This window comes from Melitaea cinxia, chromosome Z (assembly GCF_905220565.1).
Source record: "Melitaea cinxia chromosome Z, ilMelCinx1.1, whole genome shotgun sequence".
Lineage (NCBI taxonomy): Eukaryota > Metazoa > Arthropoda > Insecta > Lepidoptera > Nymphalidae > Melitaea > Melitaea cinxia.
Genome location: NC_059424.1, coordinates 198,980 through 217,180, shown reverse-complemented (window position 1 = coordinate 217,180; position 18,201 = coordinate 198,980). Strand labels below are relative to the sequence as shown.

At 39.2% G+C, this 18,201-nt stretch overlaps 1 protein-coding gene across 1 annotated transcript; it reads left to right on the top strand.

Annotated features, from left to right (window-relative positions):
- Window positions 1–813: 813 nt before the first annotated feature.
- LOC123668445 lies at window positions 814–14,836 on the top strand. Its single transcript, XM_045602176.1, has 20 exons — window positions 814–1,120; window positions 2,649–2,800; window positions 3,770–3,956; window positions 4,982–5,206; window positions 5,305–5,430; window positions 5,524–5,653; window positions 5,737–5,876; window positions 6,475–6,629; window positions 6,752–6,936; window positions 7,009–7,157; window positions 7,523–7,742; window positions 8,205–8,316; window positions 9,578–9,694; window positions 10,384–10,495; window positions 10,854–10,984; window positions 11,056–11,163; window positions 11,475–11,605; window positions 12,193–12,253; window positions 14,196–14,375; window positions 14,732–14,836. Exons 1-20 carry the CDS (start codon window positions 814–816, stop codon window positions 14,798–14,800), a joined length of 2,997 nt encoding a protein of 998 aa, XP_045458132.1. The 3' UTR covers window positions 14,801–14,836.
- The last annotated feature ends 3,365 nt before the right edge of the window (window positions 14,837–18,201 follow it).

Genomic DNA, 18,201 nt, shown 5'->3' with positions numbered 1-18,201 from the left:
ATAACAAGCTATTTTCCTAAGTCTTTTGTGGGCACTTTATTGTAAAAATAACACAAAAATATAGGTACCTAAAATAATAAAAAAAAAAATTCTGTTATTTTTATATTCAGTGTTATAAATGTCAAATTTTAAGTGATTCCGATATATTATTATCGTTATACTTGCTGTGTTTACTATACGTGCGATATGTCAACAACTTGAAAGGTGCTAACGATAGTAAATAAAATCCCTCACTTACTGAAACCTAGTGGTGTAGTGGAATGCTCCCTTTGCGAGTACAATAACACAGGTTGAACCCACTCACAAGCCCTGGAGGCGCGACTAGCTCTATTTCACTTGGTTTTCTCGGAAGGAAAACTAATGAATCTAAGTGTGGGGCGTAATATCTATAAAGTGTTTGTGACCACGACACACGTCCACCGCTAATGGCTACCGAGGTGCGACTGACAGTACTGACACCGATGACTGAGCCGCGCGAGTGAACGTCTCCGCGTTGGTCCCTCGCACTAAAGTGCGCGCGCGCAGGGGACCTGACCGATTCTCCTCGGTTTCCCATTAAAACAATATGACGTATGTGGACTAGCACCTCTATTATATATATTAAATGAGTTTTTATATATAGACATCATATAAAAATAAAATAGTACACTGACACATATGACATTTGATTAAATTAAATAAAAAATGTACATATACAAAGTGATTGCGGCCTGGTTGAGTTTAATACATTTCGTTTACAGGTTACTGCGAAACTCATAAACCATTTACAAACTAACTTCTAAAGGTAGTGACTAAAATATATTAATTTATTCGATGGATAAAAAAAGATCGGCTCATACGTCTACCAGGCCAAAGCTTGCGCAGGGGCATAGCATAGCAAAAGCAACTTCAAGGAAGGCAAGGGGAGATTGTGATGATAGCGAGAGCTCGTCTCACACGCACATCTTCAGACGAGATAAGTATAAGAGCGAGTACAGGCGCATCACGAGCGACGAGTTCGTCGGTGTCTTACCATCGGTTTCGGGCTCGTCCGATACGTTCCAGTGCGTGCACGGGCCCGGCGGCCGGCCGTACTCGCAGGAGCGCCGCCTCCAGAAGAACTTAGACCCCATAACAATTCGTGAGTTTCATTTTATACGAGTAATGTATAAGAACTTATATCAAAACTATAGGAAGAAATATTTCGTTGTATTTACGTGTTCCGTCATCCGACAGGTAGTGTTACATTAACTTTGGCTAGGCTTTAGATTAAGAACCATCATTTCGAAGTTAGATAGGTTAGTGTTTTTTTGTAATGAAATTATGTCGATAAACGGTCAAATGAGCTTAGATAATTCGACAGTTCTTAATCTAAAGCCTTACTATAACTTTTAATACGTGCTCAGATTATTTAGACCCTTTTGACAAAAAAAGCCGAAAAGAAAAACGTTTTGATAAAGTCAAATTCAAAATAGCCTTATCTTGTTACATCGAAATAATTTTGAATAGTATCACTAGTTCGAATCATTTCTTTTGTGTAAAAGAAAGAACAAAGCTGCGACTACACTTGTTCAAGCATTACTAAGGCTTCCCGCCTTTACCTGACGCTGGTCGCTGTAATATGTAATCAATAGGTTCGCATCGTTAGACGTCTACTCATATTAGCGTCAGAAACAAAATAATTTCTCTCAAGGACACGCGTGTCGCTGGTCACCTCCCGCGTGAAGCACGTACGAGGTTGCACTCAAAGCCATCAGATCCTTCAATTGGAGTTGAAAATACGCTTTCCTTAACCTACATTCCCATAGTTCGAGTGTCATATTTTTATTAGATTTCTCGCGTGCTACTATCTTGACCCGCAAACCTTTCCATTGTTAAATATAATAGTTTCATTCGTCGCTCGCCCATGGAAATACTTTCAGTACTTGCATTATTTGTTACACTGCACTACTACCAATTTGAATGGAATCGAATTACCTTACGAGCCTCAATCGACTGCCATAGACAATGCGGTGTAATAAGACACTTCATTTTTTTTTTTTTTTGAAACGGTTTGGGGATTACTGGACATTAGTCCAATTCAAAATTAATAAGACCATTATGTCTTTTTATACAATAAGCTTAATTTTCTTCCCATAGGTCTCTCTATCTTATATCTCCCTCTCAACTTCCGTCCACCTCGCCCGATCACACTTTTTGTAACGCTCTCGTCACGCATTCAATAGCTTACTCCCCAAGTCAAGCGTGCGTTAAGAAGTTTTACGTCAAAAACAAATTTACAATTACTCGTAGTAGATACCGCCCCGCCAGCCTGGGTGCTCTGAATCTCTTTGAAATTATAAAAATCAATTAATGTAAATTAAAAATTCACAGACCTCTTTAACTTAGATTAATTATTATTAAAATCCCTCTTACTGCACGCTCTACTCGCCGAGGCTATCTACATATATTACCTTCTTTATGTTTTTATTTTAGATTTCATTTCATTTCAATGTTACGGAACTTTTCGAGAGCCAGTCGCTTTCGTACTTGTTAAATTTTAAACAAATTTGTTTATTTAATCGTTTAATTCTCTTCATTCTTGGCCACTCTATAGACCATTAATTCTTAGCTGAAAGATATTTAGTGTAGATGGGGCATAAAACATCATACTTAAAGATATTTGCCAGCTCGCGAATGGAGCAGTGAATGTGAGCCGGTGGGCGAACGCGAGCTGGCGCAGGCCCTCGAGTTTCTGGTCACGGACGCGGCGGGGCAGCAGCTCGCGGATAGGATAGACGCGTATCTCCGAGATTTCGCCGCGGTCACTCGACGTGGATATGTATCCTTTACATTATGTTGAAAAGTGCGTCTCATTAAAACCACATACGTCTGTACGACGCTAGTATCAAAGTACTAAGTCGTGACAATTAACAACTCTATTCAACAAACTTTTGATTGGTAATTCTTTAACTAAATTGTAACCGGACCATGTCTCTATTTGAGTGATACTTCATCATTCATCATTACAGCCTATCACAGTCCACTGCTGGACATAGGCCTCCACAAGTTTACGCAAAAATTGTGCGAACTCATGTGTTTTGCCCATGTGGCTACGGCACTAAAGAATTTAGCCACCCCCTCTCTTCCCGTGGGTGTCGTAAGAGGCGATTAAGGGATAACAAGGTTCCACAACCATCTTGGAACTTAAGAAGCCGACCGATGGCGGGATAACCATCCAACTGCTGGCTTTGAAATACACAGGCCGAAGACGGGCAGCAGCGTCTTTGGTGCGACAAAGCCAGTACTGCGGTCACCAACCCGCCTGCCCAGCGTGGTGACTATGGGCAAAACACATGAGTTCACGTTATTTTCGGCGTAAACTTGTGGAGGCCTATGTCCAGCAGTGGACTGTATAGGCTGTAATGATGATGTGTTTTGCCCATAGTCACCACGCTGGGCAGGCGGATTGGTGACCGCAGGGCTGGCTTTGTCGCACCGAAGACGTGACGAGTGATACTTGAGAATAACAAATTATCGCGTCTTTATTAGAGCTATAGAAGTGTAAGGAATTATTTTATTAGATAGATGCAACACCTTAAAGTGGAAATTTCACTCTAAGTATAAATATTTATAATGATGGAGGGAGACTCGAGCTTCAAGATCATAAATGCCACGGATAGCCATTTTTGCTAAATCAATACAGTCTCAATATCTGTAGAATATTCCAAACCAATACTAGGAGCCATATATCACCTAAGCGTATTAAAAGTACGTGTAAGACCTTTTCTTTCCTACCATCATGTGTCAGAACATTGAAGTTCTAAGCAGCTTGTGCGTTGTTCTGGATTACCTAGTGGATAGTATGAAACGGAAACCTAACATACGAGAAGGAGCCGTTCTACTTCTGAAGAACATCGACAAACCCGTCCAGTTGACGCGCGCGTCCGACGTCGTGTCTCACTTTGATGCTCTCACGAGATACGTCGAGTTTCTGGGTAAGTTTTAGAACAAGTAATATGTTATCTGTACTAGTGCAACAAAGAGATAAAGTTTGTGAAATTATTTGTAGGTGAAAGGCCTGTACCTTAACCGATTTGAAAATTCGTTCACCAGTATGAAGTTTTGTAGCGACATCTATCTCGCGACATACAAACTAAAGAAAACTGACGTATCCTACATCGCGATATCAAAGTCATCAGAGCAATTAAATATATATACAAGAACCCGACAACAACCGTTGGGGCAGTAGCCCACAAGACTCAACTTCCGTCTGGTCTGAAATGTGAAAATGTTTATTATGTTTGCAATGTAGTGTAGGTACATCCGGCGCGCGATCTTTGGGGACAGGGCGCGATCGCGGGGCTCCGCTCCTAGTACGGAGGCGACGCTTATGGAGCGCGCGTGTTGCACATACGTTAACAGGAAAATTTTAAGATTCTTTATTTTTATGTATCGGTTTAATAAAATATTACTAATGAATGAGTCTATCTCGATACGAAGTCAGTTTCACTCACCGAAAAAAATGTACCCAACTGTTCATCTATTAAGGTTATGATGAAGATGAAGGGCTAGATACATTAAGGGATTTTAATGAGGTACACAATAAGAAATACCCCGCTCAAAATCTGGAACAGCCCGATTGGGAAAGTACCTCGACCTTACAGAAGATCTCTGCTAAATAATATTGTTTTCATGCAGTGTTGTGTTCCTGTTGTTAGTAAGGTTAGTAAGGTGACCAGATCTTCTGTAGGAGGGATTTGGGTTGGGGTCGGCGACGCGCTTGTGATGCTTCTGGTTTTTCAGGCATTTATCGGCTTCGGTAAGTGCTTACCATCAGGTGAGCCCTACACTTGTTTGCCGACCTAGTTGTATAAAAAAGGAGCAATCTCAAAGCTGATTAAGCGATAACCGCCGATGATGACGATTTTATCATCATCGTCAACAGTAATCATTCAATCAGCTCAATCATTGGCTGATTATCGTGTTGATAATTGGTTAGTAATCGTGTTATGTATTCCAGGTTCCTTGCTCGTAATAAGCGAGGAAGACGAGTTGTTTGAGCTGGTAGCACGCGGTGTGACGTGGCAGCTGTCTGGCGGCGAGGTATCGCGGCGGTCACTCATGCTTAAGGCCGCGCGCGCGCTCTTGCACACCGCCCCGCGCATGCTGGCGGTCACCTCCCCACGCCGGTTCCCCGCCTTCCTTCACATCGCTCTTCTTCTGGCTTGCCACTCCGACGACTACTGTAATTTACCATTTTACACCCATATATAGGTAGTGCAGACCAAAGTTTTTCATTACGTGAGTGCATTACTCTATTATTAATAGTAACATTATTTGCAGGTGTTGAAATGATAAAGGAAAATATATTTGAGAATATATTTTACCGCTTCAATCCTTACTTTCCTCACGAGTTACCCGCTTATGAGTTTAATCCGGTGGATCCTCAGGATTACACCGTGAAATTAGGTACTACCTTCGCGGGTCGTGCTGTAAATATCTTCAAATCATATTGTATTGTGTGTAATGGTGTAAAATAAACACTAACTCGTTCCTTAACAGGAGACAGTAGCACCAACATGGATACTATATTGTCCTTGCTTCTGGTACTTTTGCAAACTCTGAAAAACTACTTAAATGTGAACCCAAAATGCCGTACCCTCCTTCCTTGTCCGGATTACAACTCTCAAAGGTTCGGTCTTCTTTATAAAAAAAGCAGTCAATATGTTGATTATTCTTCGATGTTGTGTGTGGTGACTATTGTTGCGTCAACAGGTGTTTTATTTGGGCGTACCGCTTTGAGTGCCGCGCTCGCGATCACCGGCATGAACGGAACACTCTGACCGTGGTGGCGCACGCACTCCTCCACTGCTTCGGTGACCGTCTGGCGGCCTTCTCGACCTTACTGATGCCGGGTATCTAATTACTAGATAGGAGTCGCCCATTAATTACATGATGTTAGCAACTTTGTACACTCTACCCCCCCTTGGTGATGTATTGTGTGGCGTCTAAAATAATACCATCCGTCTAGAAAGACGTCAAGGTTGCAAGGTTGTTTGTTGGTTGTTTTTTGACTTAGAAAGCGCTAAAGAAATAAATGTGACATGTCAAAATAATGCCCTTCCCCTCCTTGTGATACTTTGTAATGTTTTCCGAACCTCTCCCCTTTGTTAAGCTTAATGAACGACCTCTTAGTGAGTATTTTTGTTTGCAAACGTTTTTGACAGTTATGTATTAACTTACGTATTACGACTAATGACGTCAATCAATAAAACTAAAACTAACGTTACTAATCAAAAACATGAAAAAAAAATGTTTGTATATATGAACGAAAAGCTACGATCGGATTGCCTGAAAAATTAATAATACTAATGTTTGTCCACACCATAGTCGCTCATACTCTTGTTTTTCATCAATAACATTACTTCTAGAGGTGCAGATCATTCTAAAACTTTTGAATTTTTTTACTGCACACTCACATTGCACCTGCATGTGTTAAATATCTCGTTCCAGACGTGATGGCGCTGTCCGTCCTCAGCGAGGTTCCTCGCAGACCGGACTGGACCGCGACCGTTCATTTCAATACTTCCCAAGCCGATGTACATTTCAAAAAATTGTTATTACACTTGTGCGTCGATTTTCTCAAGATTCTACCAGCTAATAGCTTCGTGAGTTTAACATGCCTTGATTAATTTATTCAACATTATAAACTGGTTTAAAAAAAAGGATAATTTTAATTTTCTGATATCAATCGTTCTAATCGAAGTCTAATACGAATATAATATTGTAGATGGTGGAGTCTCAACACTGGCTCCTGGGTTTAATGTTTCTGCTGGACCCGTGCCTCAGTCCCCTCCGAGCTCATTGGTCTCCCGCTCTATTTGCCGAAATCCGCAAAACTGGGCTACAGGCCCTAGTCTGTACACTCCCGGTCATGCCGCAGCGGTTAATACAAGAATACGATATAATAAGAAGGTTACTTTCACTGTTTTTTCCACTTGATCGATGTTTTCATCACAAGACTACTATGAGATGTGACAATTGTAGGGTACTGTGGTACGTGGAGTGGTACTCGGAGAGCCCGTACCCGCTGCCCACGTTGTACTGGAGCGTGCGTGTGCTGCGCGCGGCGACTCGCGATCGGCGGCAATCGCTCGACGACCTTTTTGACACCCACGGAGTCATCATATTGACACGTAAACCGTCATAGGAGTCACCCACTCATTACGTGATGTTTTTAGCAATTTTTTAATGCCCAGTTTTTTCCTTCAAAGTATATTAAAATTTTTGTAAAATGTATGTAAATGTATTTTTGTAAAATTGGAATTTTGGAAAATTAAAAATCGTAATACAAATTTCTACACAGATGTCAAGATTGCAAGGTGTAATTGGATTAGAAATCGTATGTCAACAAAAAACAAATACACTAATATATCACAGCCCTCTCTTTGGGACTCCTACATTCCTCTCTGTGGGATGTCGTGATTTTTCTACGACCCCCCCCCCTCCTTGAACCTCACAGCCGCCTTACAGGCTGAACATTTACTGTAATCCACTGTAGATCTCTGCTACACGCTGCTGGAGCAGAAGCGTCCACCCGTGGAGCGCAGCCAGGCGGTGCTCTCGCTGGCGCTATGCGTGCTGGCGGGGGCGGCTGAGACGCGGCCGGTGCGATGCTGCGTGTACGCGCTGCGCTGGCCCTCTGCCGGCTGCGACCTCGCGCAGCGCATGCTGAGCGTCGTGCTGTACGCGCTCAATAACCACCTCATCGTCAGCGACAGGTGCGGTTCGAACTCAACGACCACTGTTTGTCAATATCGTTTCATTGATTTTTTTTTATGTCACTAGGTCGGCAAACAAGCGTACGGCTCATCTGATGGTAAGCGATTACCGTAGCTTATAGACGCCTGCAATACCGGAATTATTGCAAGCGCGTTGCCGACCCAATCCCCAATTCCCCCAGGAGCTCTGGTCACCTTACTCACCAACAGGAACACAATACTGCTTGAAAACAGTATTATTTTGCTGTGATCTTCTGTAAGGTCGAGGTACTACCCCATTCAAGCTGCTCCATATTTTGAGCAGGAAATTCCTGCTGTGCCCTACCTCAGTGAAAATCTATGTAATAATGCGTGCGATTAATACATATTATATAATAGTGACATTTTAAAACCTATATCACATAATTTACAAGCGTACATGTTAAACAAGGGCATATCGATAATTTAACGTTTTCTTTTCAGATGGCTCGTATCATTACTGAACTTCATTTGGGAAGCCATTGTTTGGAACAAAGAGTATAGACAAAAGTTTGTCTTAAAGCACGGTGTTTACCATCTCCTGGACATAGTTACGGTGTGTGCACTCTCGTAGAGACTGGTTCATTCGTATATTCGTAAGATATATGTGTGTACCCATGTATATAGGGAGGTCTTTCTCATTTGAGAATGCTTTCAGCGAATTATCATTTATTGTCTCAAGAGTCAATTTGTTACATTTAGGTACAAGTAATACGTTGATAGCAAATGAGGATATGACTACACAAATAGATATTGAAAAGGACCCTTACTTCCTTCTTGATATGTAAAATCAAACTGTAAGTGGTTACCACTACCAGCATCATTCGCAATTTTTATTTATTTTATTTTTTACTAGCTGTGCCCGCGACTTCGTCCGCTTGGAATTTAACAAAAATTTATTGTTCAGTTCGCGGAGTTATAAAATAAATATATTTTTTGTAATAAAATTAGCCGAAGTTACTCCTTATTACATCAGCTATCTGCCAGTGAAAGTCCCGTCAAAATCGGTTCATCCGTTTCAGAGATTATCCGGAACAAACAGACGGATAGGCAAAAATTATAAAAAATATTATTTTAGTATTCCTATGTACCGTGTATCCATCCATATGCATTTAGTAAAAAGCGGTCTTTTTAATATTACAAACAGAGAATATAATTTTATTTATTTGTGTAGACTTTTTAGGCGTATTTATAGTTTTAGAATATCTACATATTAATAAACAATTACAAATTATAACACGTAGAAAAGAATAGGATTTAGGAATATATAGACAAAAATGTCGATGAAATAACTATTTATTATCATTTTTCACATAAATTTTCTATTAGCTGACCCGCAAACGTTGTTTTGCCATATATGTTATTAGCCCCTTAACCTCCCACCTTATAACTTAAGGGTATGTTAAATAGATGTTGGCCGAGTCTCAGACCTACCGGATATGCACACAAAATTTCATAAAAAACGGCACAGCCGTTTCGGAGGAGTATGTTAACTAACATTGTGATACGAGAATTATATATATAAGATTATAGTTTATTTATGCTTCAGCCTGTAATATATCACTACTAGGCATAGGCCTCTTCCCCATGTAGGAGAAGGATCAGAGCTTAAACCACCACGCAGCTCCAATGCGGGTTGGCGAATATATTCCCTACTATGAGTAACGATTGCTATAAGGTGTACATGATAACAACCGGGACCGACGGCTTAACGTGCTCTCCGAGGCACGGTGGGGAGACCCACAAGGAGTTAGTATAGCTTATATACGCAATGTGAATTACTACTGTGATTTAAAGAGGTGGATATTCTTTGTCAGACGAGCACGGCCCCCGTGCAGTGCCTCGCTCTGGCGCTGCTGTGCGACGTCGCGCGTAGCGGAGACGCTCTGGCTCAGCTGGTCACCTGGCGCGCCGGCCTCGTGGCCTCCAGCGCCGTACATTCACGTGTTTGGTCGTTACTTCTTTTTACAACTATGTAGAAACCAATTGTATGGATCTCATGGTAAGCGATTACCGTAGCCTATAGACGCCTGCAACACCAGAAGCATTGCAAGCGCGTTGCCGACCTTAGCCCAATCCCCCCCCCCCCCCCCCCCGGAATGTTGGTCACCTCACTCACTACAGGAACACAACATTGTTTGAAAGCAGTATTAAGTATTTAGCCATGATCTTATGTAAGGTCGAGGTACTTCCCGAGTCGGGCTGCTACAGATTTTGAGCAGGATATTATAGCCTCAATGAAAGAGTTAGGATACGATAGTTGAAACAATTATACTTATAATATCATGGGGTTTTCACACTATAGAATGATTTTATTTTTGTATCTTTTATACGACTACTTACCAAACAACACACACGCACACTTAGAGATATATACATAGAGTTTACAGATGTAAAGTCTTTGAATTTAATTACTTACACGCAACAGAAGCCTCTCTCACGCCGTGAGTTTTCTACTAAGGTCCGCCTCGAGTGTTATAACAATTTCTATGAATAGACGTGATGGGTATGATTTTTTTAATTAAGTATAACTAGAGATCTGTATAGGATATCAAGCGTCAGCAATCCTTTTCTGTTGTATCTGTCTGACACAAATAAAACTCTACATTAAAGGTAATTACAGTATCCGTGTGTGGCAAAAAGCGGCTCATCGGTCGCGAGCCTGCTGGCCGCGGTGTTCAGAGACGAGTGTCTGTCCAGCGGGGCGCAGCTGGATGAGCGCGGAGTCATTCAGAGTACGAGCTTTCCTATAGCATTCTTCGCTTATTTGACACACGTTCAATAAAAAAGTAACGAAAAATATCAATTTGAGTTTCCTTGTATAACTTAATAATGTCTAACTCGTTTTATTGTGATTCTGTTGTTATAGTTGTTGTTAAAAATATAGACATACGGAAACGCAAATATAATATATATCCAGTCGCGAGCAACGTCCGATAGTTACGCTAGTGTAATTTTTTATCAATTGGAGTAATTTCGAACAAGTGTTACACACAGTTGTAGTAACATTTCATGACAGTGAAAGTGTAAATCCATGTTGATAGTAGCCACATCAAAGTAAATTAATTTGCAAATGACGCTATTTTTACATAGACGTGAACAACCCTCTTCAGTCATTAGCATCGCGTGACGAAATGGACAGTGCAGAGCATAGAGAAGGTGCGAGCCAGCGCACCCCGGTGTGCTGGCCCGCGGCGGAGGCGGCGGGCTCGCGCGCGTCTAAGGTGTAGCGACAACATTCCCGACAGATATGGTTGTGAACCGTGCTTATGAGTTATGATTACTAACATTTTAGGCTTTTGCCCTCTTGCAACTACTATCGGAAGATCTAGCGCATAAAGTAGCTCTGGCCGATGAGACGTACAACTTGTATAAAAATATACGACTGGAACCCGAGGACGAGGTGCGTTGGCGTTACAGATGTTATTACTTAATAATTGGAATGTTTGTATGTTTATTTTACTGTGGCATTGAATGTATAATTGAATATAGAGCTCCTACAGTCATAATACACACTTTTGTCACCGACGAACGGTACGTTAAATGTTTATGCACGATTATTTAAAAACATCAATGTTTTATTTTAGTGCGACTGCATTGTGTACACTTATCGAAGTGTGCCTCGTTGTGAACTCGAATTAGGCCGAATGAATAGGAATTTGATGTTACTTATATTTGTATTTACGTGAAATCACATTTTATTTTGACTTTAAGGTAATTTTGGTACTATGTTCCCACTATATGACGATCAAACTCAACGAGACTTGGTTGGAAACGAAGCTGCAGAGTCCAGGACTTTTGATACAGGATGAAGATGTCGTCAACGAATTTTTGGAAATAAATAAGTATGTAATTAGAAAAAACGTCATAGTTATCCTAGGATGTTTAAATTTTCTAGAACCTTCTTTAACTGAGGTAGGGCACAGTAGGAATTTCCTGCTTAAAATATGGAGCAGCCCGACTGGGGTAGTAGGTACCTCGACCTTACAGAAGATCACAGCAAAATAATACTGTTTTCAAGCAGTATTGTGTTCCTGTTGGTGAGTAAGGTGACCAGAGCTCCGGGGGGGATTGGGGATTGGGTCGGCAACGCGCTTGCGATGCTTCTGGTGTTGCAGGCGTCTATAAGCTACGGTAATCTCTTACCATCAGGTGAGCCGTACGCTTGTTTGCCGACCTAGTGACATAAAAAAAAAACCTCTATAATCTATACTTAATAATATAAAAGGAAAGATTTGATTTTTCGTTTGTTTGCTTTGAATAGGTTCCGAACCTACTGAAAATAAAGCCCTCAAAGCTTTCTATTCTGTACTGGAATAGTTCTGAGATGTTAGCTTCACAAACATATTCCATGTGTTTTTATGTAAAAATTCACTATAATACGATGATTTTAAATAGAGTATAAGTACTTAATCTCTGCTTAAACATTCAGAGGATGGGCGAAGGAGATAAGACGACAACAATTGGACGTGCTGGAAAAATATCATAAAAAGGTAAATAAATAATTGTGAAGTTCTTGTATCGACTCTGGGGTTCCATCCTGGGGTGGATGCAATCGACGGGCATTCAACTGAGTCATGAATACTATCTTCTATCTTCTATAATATAAAAATGAGTCGCTGAATGTGTTGCTAAGCGCAAACCTCGAGAACGGTTGGACCGATTTCGCTAATTCTTTTTTTAAAATATTCCTTGAAGTACGAGGATGGTTCTTACGGAGAGAAAAATTCTAAAAAAAAAATTTAATTTCCTGAAAAAGTCTAAAAACAACACTTTTCTATACTCCCATACAAAAGATTTGTGATAATACTTAAAAGTCAATTTGAACTTTAATACCATACGATAAAGTTTGTGTTAGGCGATATGAAGTTAGCCGGGTCAGCTAGTATAAACAATAATTGTGTTTGCTAGTAAACGAAAAAAAAACCGACTTCAATCACATCGACAAGTAATACAACGTAAGTAGACGAAAAAAGTTAACAAACGCACTAGTCGTAACTACAATTTTTGAGGGTTTCCCTCGATTTCTCTGGGATTCTATCATTAGATCCTGGTTTCCTTATCATGGTACAACACTTGGGATATCTCCTTTCCAACAAGAAAAGAATTATCAAAATCGGTTCATAACATCCCCTTTTTTAAATCGGTTAGAAATGAATGTTGCTAAGGGCATAACTCGAGAATGGCTCGACAATTACGTATTCTTTGTATGTTCCTTAAGGCCCACGGAAGGTTTTAAAACTAAAAAAAAAAATATATATTTTACTATTAACTTTTGACAGAACGAAGTTTGTCCGGGCAGCTAGTAAATAATTAAATAAATGAGCTTTTTATATTATTTCCCATTTTTTACATGAAAATTATTAACATGCGAAAAATTAGCTTCAAACAACTAATGCTTAGAATAACACATACTTTTAAGGTAAACCAAATTAAGAGAAAAAAATAAAACATTTAAGATGTTCACTAAATTAAATATTATAAACAAATATCATTAATAATATTAATATTATTCACTTCGCTTCACTTCAGCCTATCGCAGTCCACTGCTGGACATCGGCCTCCACAAGCTCGCGCCAAAAATAGCACGAACTCATGTGTTCGGCCTGTGAATTGTAAAGCCAGCAGTTGGATGGATATCCCGCCATCGGTCGGCTTTTTAAGTTCCAAGGTGGTAGTGGAACTATGTTATCCCTTAGTCGCCTCTTACGACACCCACAGGAAGAGAGGGGGTGGCTATATTCTATACTGCCGTACCCACACAGTCGATTTCAGATTATAATGATTAAATTAAAATTATTAATTATTATATGTACTTTTAGGAGAAACAAACTTATTTATTTAAAAAAAAAGACAGAAAACCGAACACTTAACTTCTATTTATTACTCATTTTTACAAATATAACAATTATCACAAAAATTAACCTTAACCACTAACTTAATCGAAAATAATGACCAAGAATTACAATTTAAATTAACCAAGCAAACAACCGTTACTTTGAATATAAAAATGATCAACGCACTCGTCATGAAACAACGACCCATCGTTCCGAAAGCCGAGAAGCAAAAGAGCCCTCTGAACGGGTAGGGACTGCTTTTATTGACGTTGTTGCATGACGTTACAAAACGTATTAGCGGGTAGGGAACTATTTTTATTAACACTGTTGCACGACGTCACGAAACGTATTAAAATAATCGAGATTATGCTAACAGTACTTATTTAAATTAAACTATTTAAGCCTTTTATTTATTCATTTGTATTTTTTTTTCAAAAATTTAAGCTACGTTCAAAAAACCATTTCAATCGGAGTAGTTAAGCAGAAGATATCTTCAAATATGACATATTCAAATTTGAATTTAAAAAAAATTGACTAAGCTCCAACCGAAACAAAGAGAATGACTGTAACACGTCATTACAGTAAGGCTCGTTCACAGGAAGCCGAGGAAGAGAGCACGCTGTACGAGTTCCTGGGGCGAGTGCGACTGACGAGCGCGCTGGATGCACTGCGCGAGGTTCGCTGCGCTGCGAGAACCGTGCGACCCCCACAGAACATCGCGACGAGCAGCAGCCACGAGGACCTGCTGCGCACCTACCGTCCTCCGCTTGACGAACAGGTCCGATTAGTCCGAAAGTACTTAAGGTGCCAAATTCGACCCTCGCTTCGTTAGGGCCGTCTGCTCATTAGCCTCCAGTTGAACGATGACACCCCATTCGATCTAATGAGCAATTTTAGTGAGGGACGGAGTCGTCCAACAGTAAAATAAAATCAATTAAAATGACTTCTCCTAGCCTAATAATGTAATAGCTAGCCTAGAATGCGGGTTTTCATTTAAAGAAAACAAATTTCGATTATTATCATTATCTGTCATTAAATATAATGATTAAAATATATGTATATTAAAACACATTTAGTGTCATTGTAAAATGGTACTTAAAAATCACGTTACTGAAACAATTGGATGTGTTACAGAATGTGACCGGCCAGTATGTGAAGATATTGCATATATGCATTCAACCGAAAAACAAGCATGCTGTATAAACTCTCTATAAAGCCTTTTTTGATATTTTAATATAATACTTTGCTTTTTTTTTTGCTTGCTTTTGGGCCTGTCCATCATTTATAACACGAGCTGAAAAGCTAAATAAATTTTTGGAATGATTTTTTTATTTCAACCCTACCAAAATTTGATTACAAGTTCAATATTGGATTCGAACGTAACATAGTAAGGAACGTTAGTTCATTTCATGCACTAACAGGTAATTTAAGCACGAATAAACAAGGCAATTAGCAAATACATAATACAGCGCGAGCTTTAGTACAAGCTTCAGCTTCTGCGAGCGCTGTCGCTGGTAGCGTCTAGTAAAACATGTAAGTTTCGTAAATTTTAGCAGCCATCTGATATAGGTACACGTTTTCAATATACATTACTATCTTGTAACGACGGCTTCGTATTGAATTTTTTGAATAAAAACTATCCTATGATACTTCTAATACCCCCAAGAATATATTGTGTGCAAAGTTTCATGATGATCGGTTAATAGTTTTTGCGTGAAAGCGTGACAAACAAATTAACATTCACATTTATAATACTAATAATAGCAGGGATTTAATAAATATACAAACATTCTCAGGGCGGGTATTGCCCCCTCCTCAGGGTGGGGAAAGAATCAACTACTTGAGCAGAAAGCAGGGAGCAACAATAATAGTTGAATATAAACATTATTGTTAAGTACCTGGGTGACCGAGCTCAGCTCGGTATTTTTAGTAAATCGTGAAGGATTAGTAGTAGAAGAGAGAGTTAAAATGATTCGCTGCCGGTTTGGATTGTCTTTTTTAACCGACTCCAAAAAAGGAGGTTACTCGATTCGGTGTTTGTAGTTAAACTCCTCCGAAACGGCTTGACCGATTCTCATGAAATTTTGTGTGCATATTGGGTAGGTCTGAGAATCAAACAACATTTATTTTTCATCCCCCTAAATATAAAGTGTAGTCCACCCCAAATTTTTTATTTAATTTTTAGATAAATTGTTTATTTTTTATTTTTTTATGATACAATATTAAGAAATACAATCCTAAATTTTCAACCCTCTACAATCAACCCCTATATTTTATTTGTTAATTATAAACTTTTATTTGTTGGGCAAGATTTTTGTTTTTATTTTGTCATGACTTAGAATAAAAAAAAATTATTAGGTACTCTTAATTTTCCACCTCTCTACGATCAACCCCTATTTTTCCATCGCAATTTTTATTTTTTATTATTTTTAATAATTTCCTGTAATTATTCATTGTCTACAACGCTTTCGATTATAAGTAAATCCGCGCACACATATAGTAGATAGTTTATTGGCAAAATAACGTGTGCCTAGCTAGCTAGTATATCACTACATAGTATAAAACAAAGTCGCTCTCTCTGTCCCTATGTATGCTTATTTTATTTTATTTTATTTTTATTTTTATTTATTCGGAAAACAAACAGTGTTTCATTACAAAAAAACATATCCAAATGAAAACTATACACCAATTACATGTTTTCACAATTAAATTACAAAAGCTTGTTCACTTGATACAGTTGAATTAAAATAATAAATGCCACCTACGGATCAGTTCGAGAGCCGTCAAACCAAGTGTTCGTCAAAGTAGTTTTGAAATGAAGTGTTGAAGAAGTAAAGAGGTCAAGCTGAGTGGATGCCACCACACTATTTAAACTTTTAGCGCCACGAATAAAAAAAGAGTTTTGTCTATAATTTGATGCGGACTGCGGAATGTCCAAACATAAAGGTTGCCTAGATGTTTTATAAGGCACCCTCAAATTAATCTTCGAGAGTAAATGTGGAGAATCTACACGGTTTTGAGCAATTTTGGCTAGAAAGACAACGTCGGCAATTTGTCGCCGTTCCCGTAAGGGTAGTAAATGGTGTCTACGGCACCTTGCCTCATAATTGCAATCGTTGATTTCCAGCCTGTACTGTAGATATTTCAAAAATCTACGCTGTATGGACTCAATCCTATCAATGTAGACATTATATCGTGGATTCCAAACCTGTGAACAATACTCGAGAATACTACGCACCAAGGAACAATAAAGGACCTTAATTACCTTTATACTATTAAATTGGGAACTTGACCGAAAAACAAAGCCCATAGTTTTATTAGCCTTTTTACAGATCAGGTCTATATGCCTGTCGTATGTTAATTTAGAATCATGCATAATACCCAGATCACGGATCTCATTTACCCTGTGTAACACCTGATCTGTAAATTTATATAGAGTTTTCAGGAATTTAAATTTACGAGTGAAAGTCATACAGTAACATTTCTGAATGTTTAGCTGTAAGTTATTACGAAGGCAATATTGCTCGAAACGTTCCAAATCCTCCTGTAATAGCTTAGAATCGCTTGGTGAATCGATATTTTTAAATATTTTCATGTCATCGGCGTACAGAAGGAAGTTAGAGTGTTGGAAGCAGGAGGCTACATCGTTTATAAAAATATTAAAAAGCAAGGGCCCAAGCAATGACCCCTGGGGAACTCCAGAAGGGACATTATTCCAGTTTGATGAGAATTCGTTCACTACTACTGCTTGCGATCTCTTTTCGATATAGGAGGTAAACCATCGGTATAAATTACCATGAATTCCAGCAAAGAGAAGTTTTTGTAGCAATATTTGATGATCAATGCAATCAAAAGCTTTGCTAAAATCCGTAAAAATTGCGTCAACTTGACCCCCAGAATCCATGCCAGTTGTAACAAAATCTGTGAAAGATAAAAGATTAGACGAAGTAGAACGCATCGCTAAAAATCCACGCTGTTCTGGAATAAAGAATGATGATAATGATTGATAAACTTGAGAATACACTATGCGTTCAAACACTTTAGCGAAGAGGCATAATTTAGATATAGGTCTGTAATTCTTGACATCATTTCTACTACCACTTTTATGTATCGGGGAAATAAATGCGGATTTCCAAATACGAGGTACGAGTCCCTCCGAGATTGAGCGCTTGAATATAATAGATAAAGGCACGGAAATTGATTCAGCGCATTTGACGGCAAAGATGGGTACAATCTGGTCTGGTCCTGAACCCTTTGCCAGAGATTTGGCTTTACTCAGCAAAACCTTGTTCCGTTGGGTTAGGTGGTCATTCACGTAACAATATCCAGTAGATGCAAAGCCCAAGTCAGACACCGACAGCCGAGTCTTGCGCGAAGACGAAACAAAATTTTCCTTAATATATCGGTTGTTAAAAGAAACAATTATTGGTTTCTCAACATTCGGTACACGAGTGGGCACTCTGGCAATATAATTGGTGTCTTCTTTTTTTATAGGAAAATTACACTTATTACCAATTCTCTGAGTTAAATCATAGAGATCTTCATTATTTTTTTGTGGTATTCCCCTGATTTCAACATTATTGGATCTAGCCCACTGATCCCTA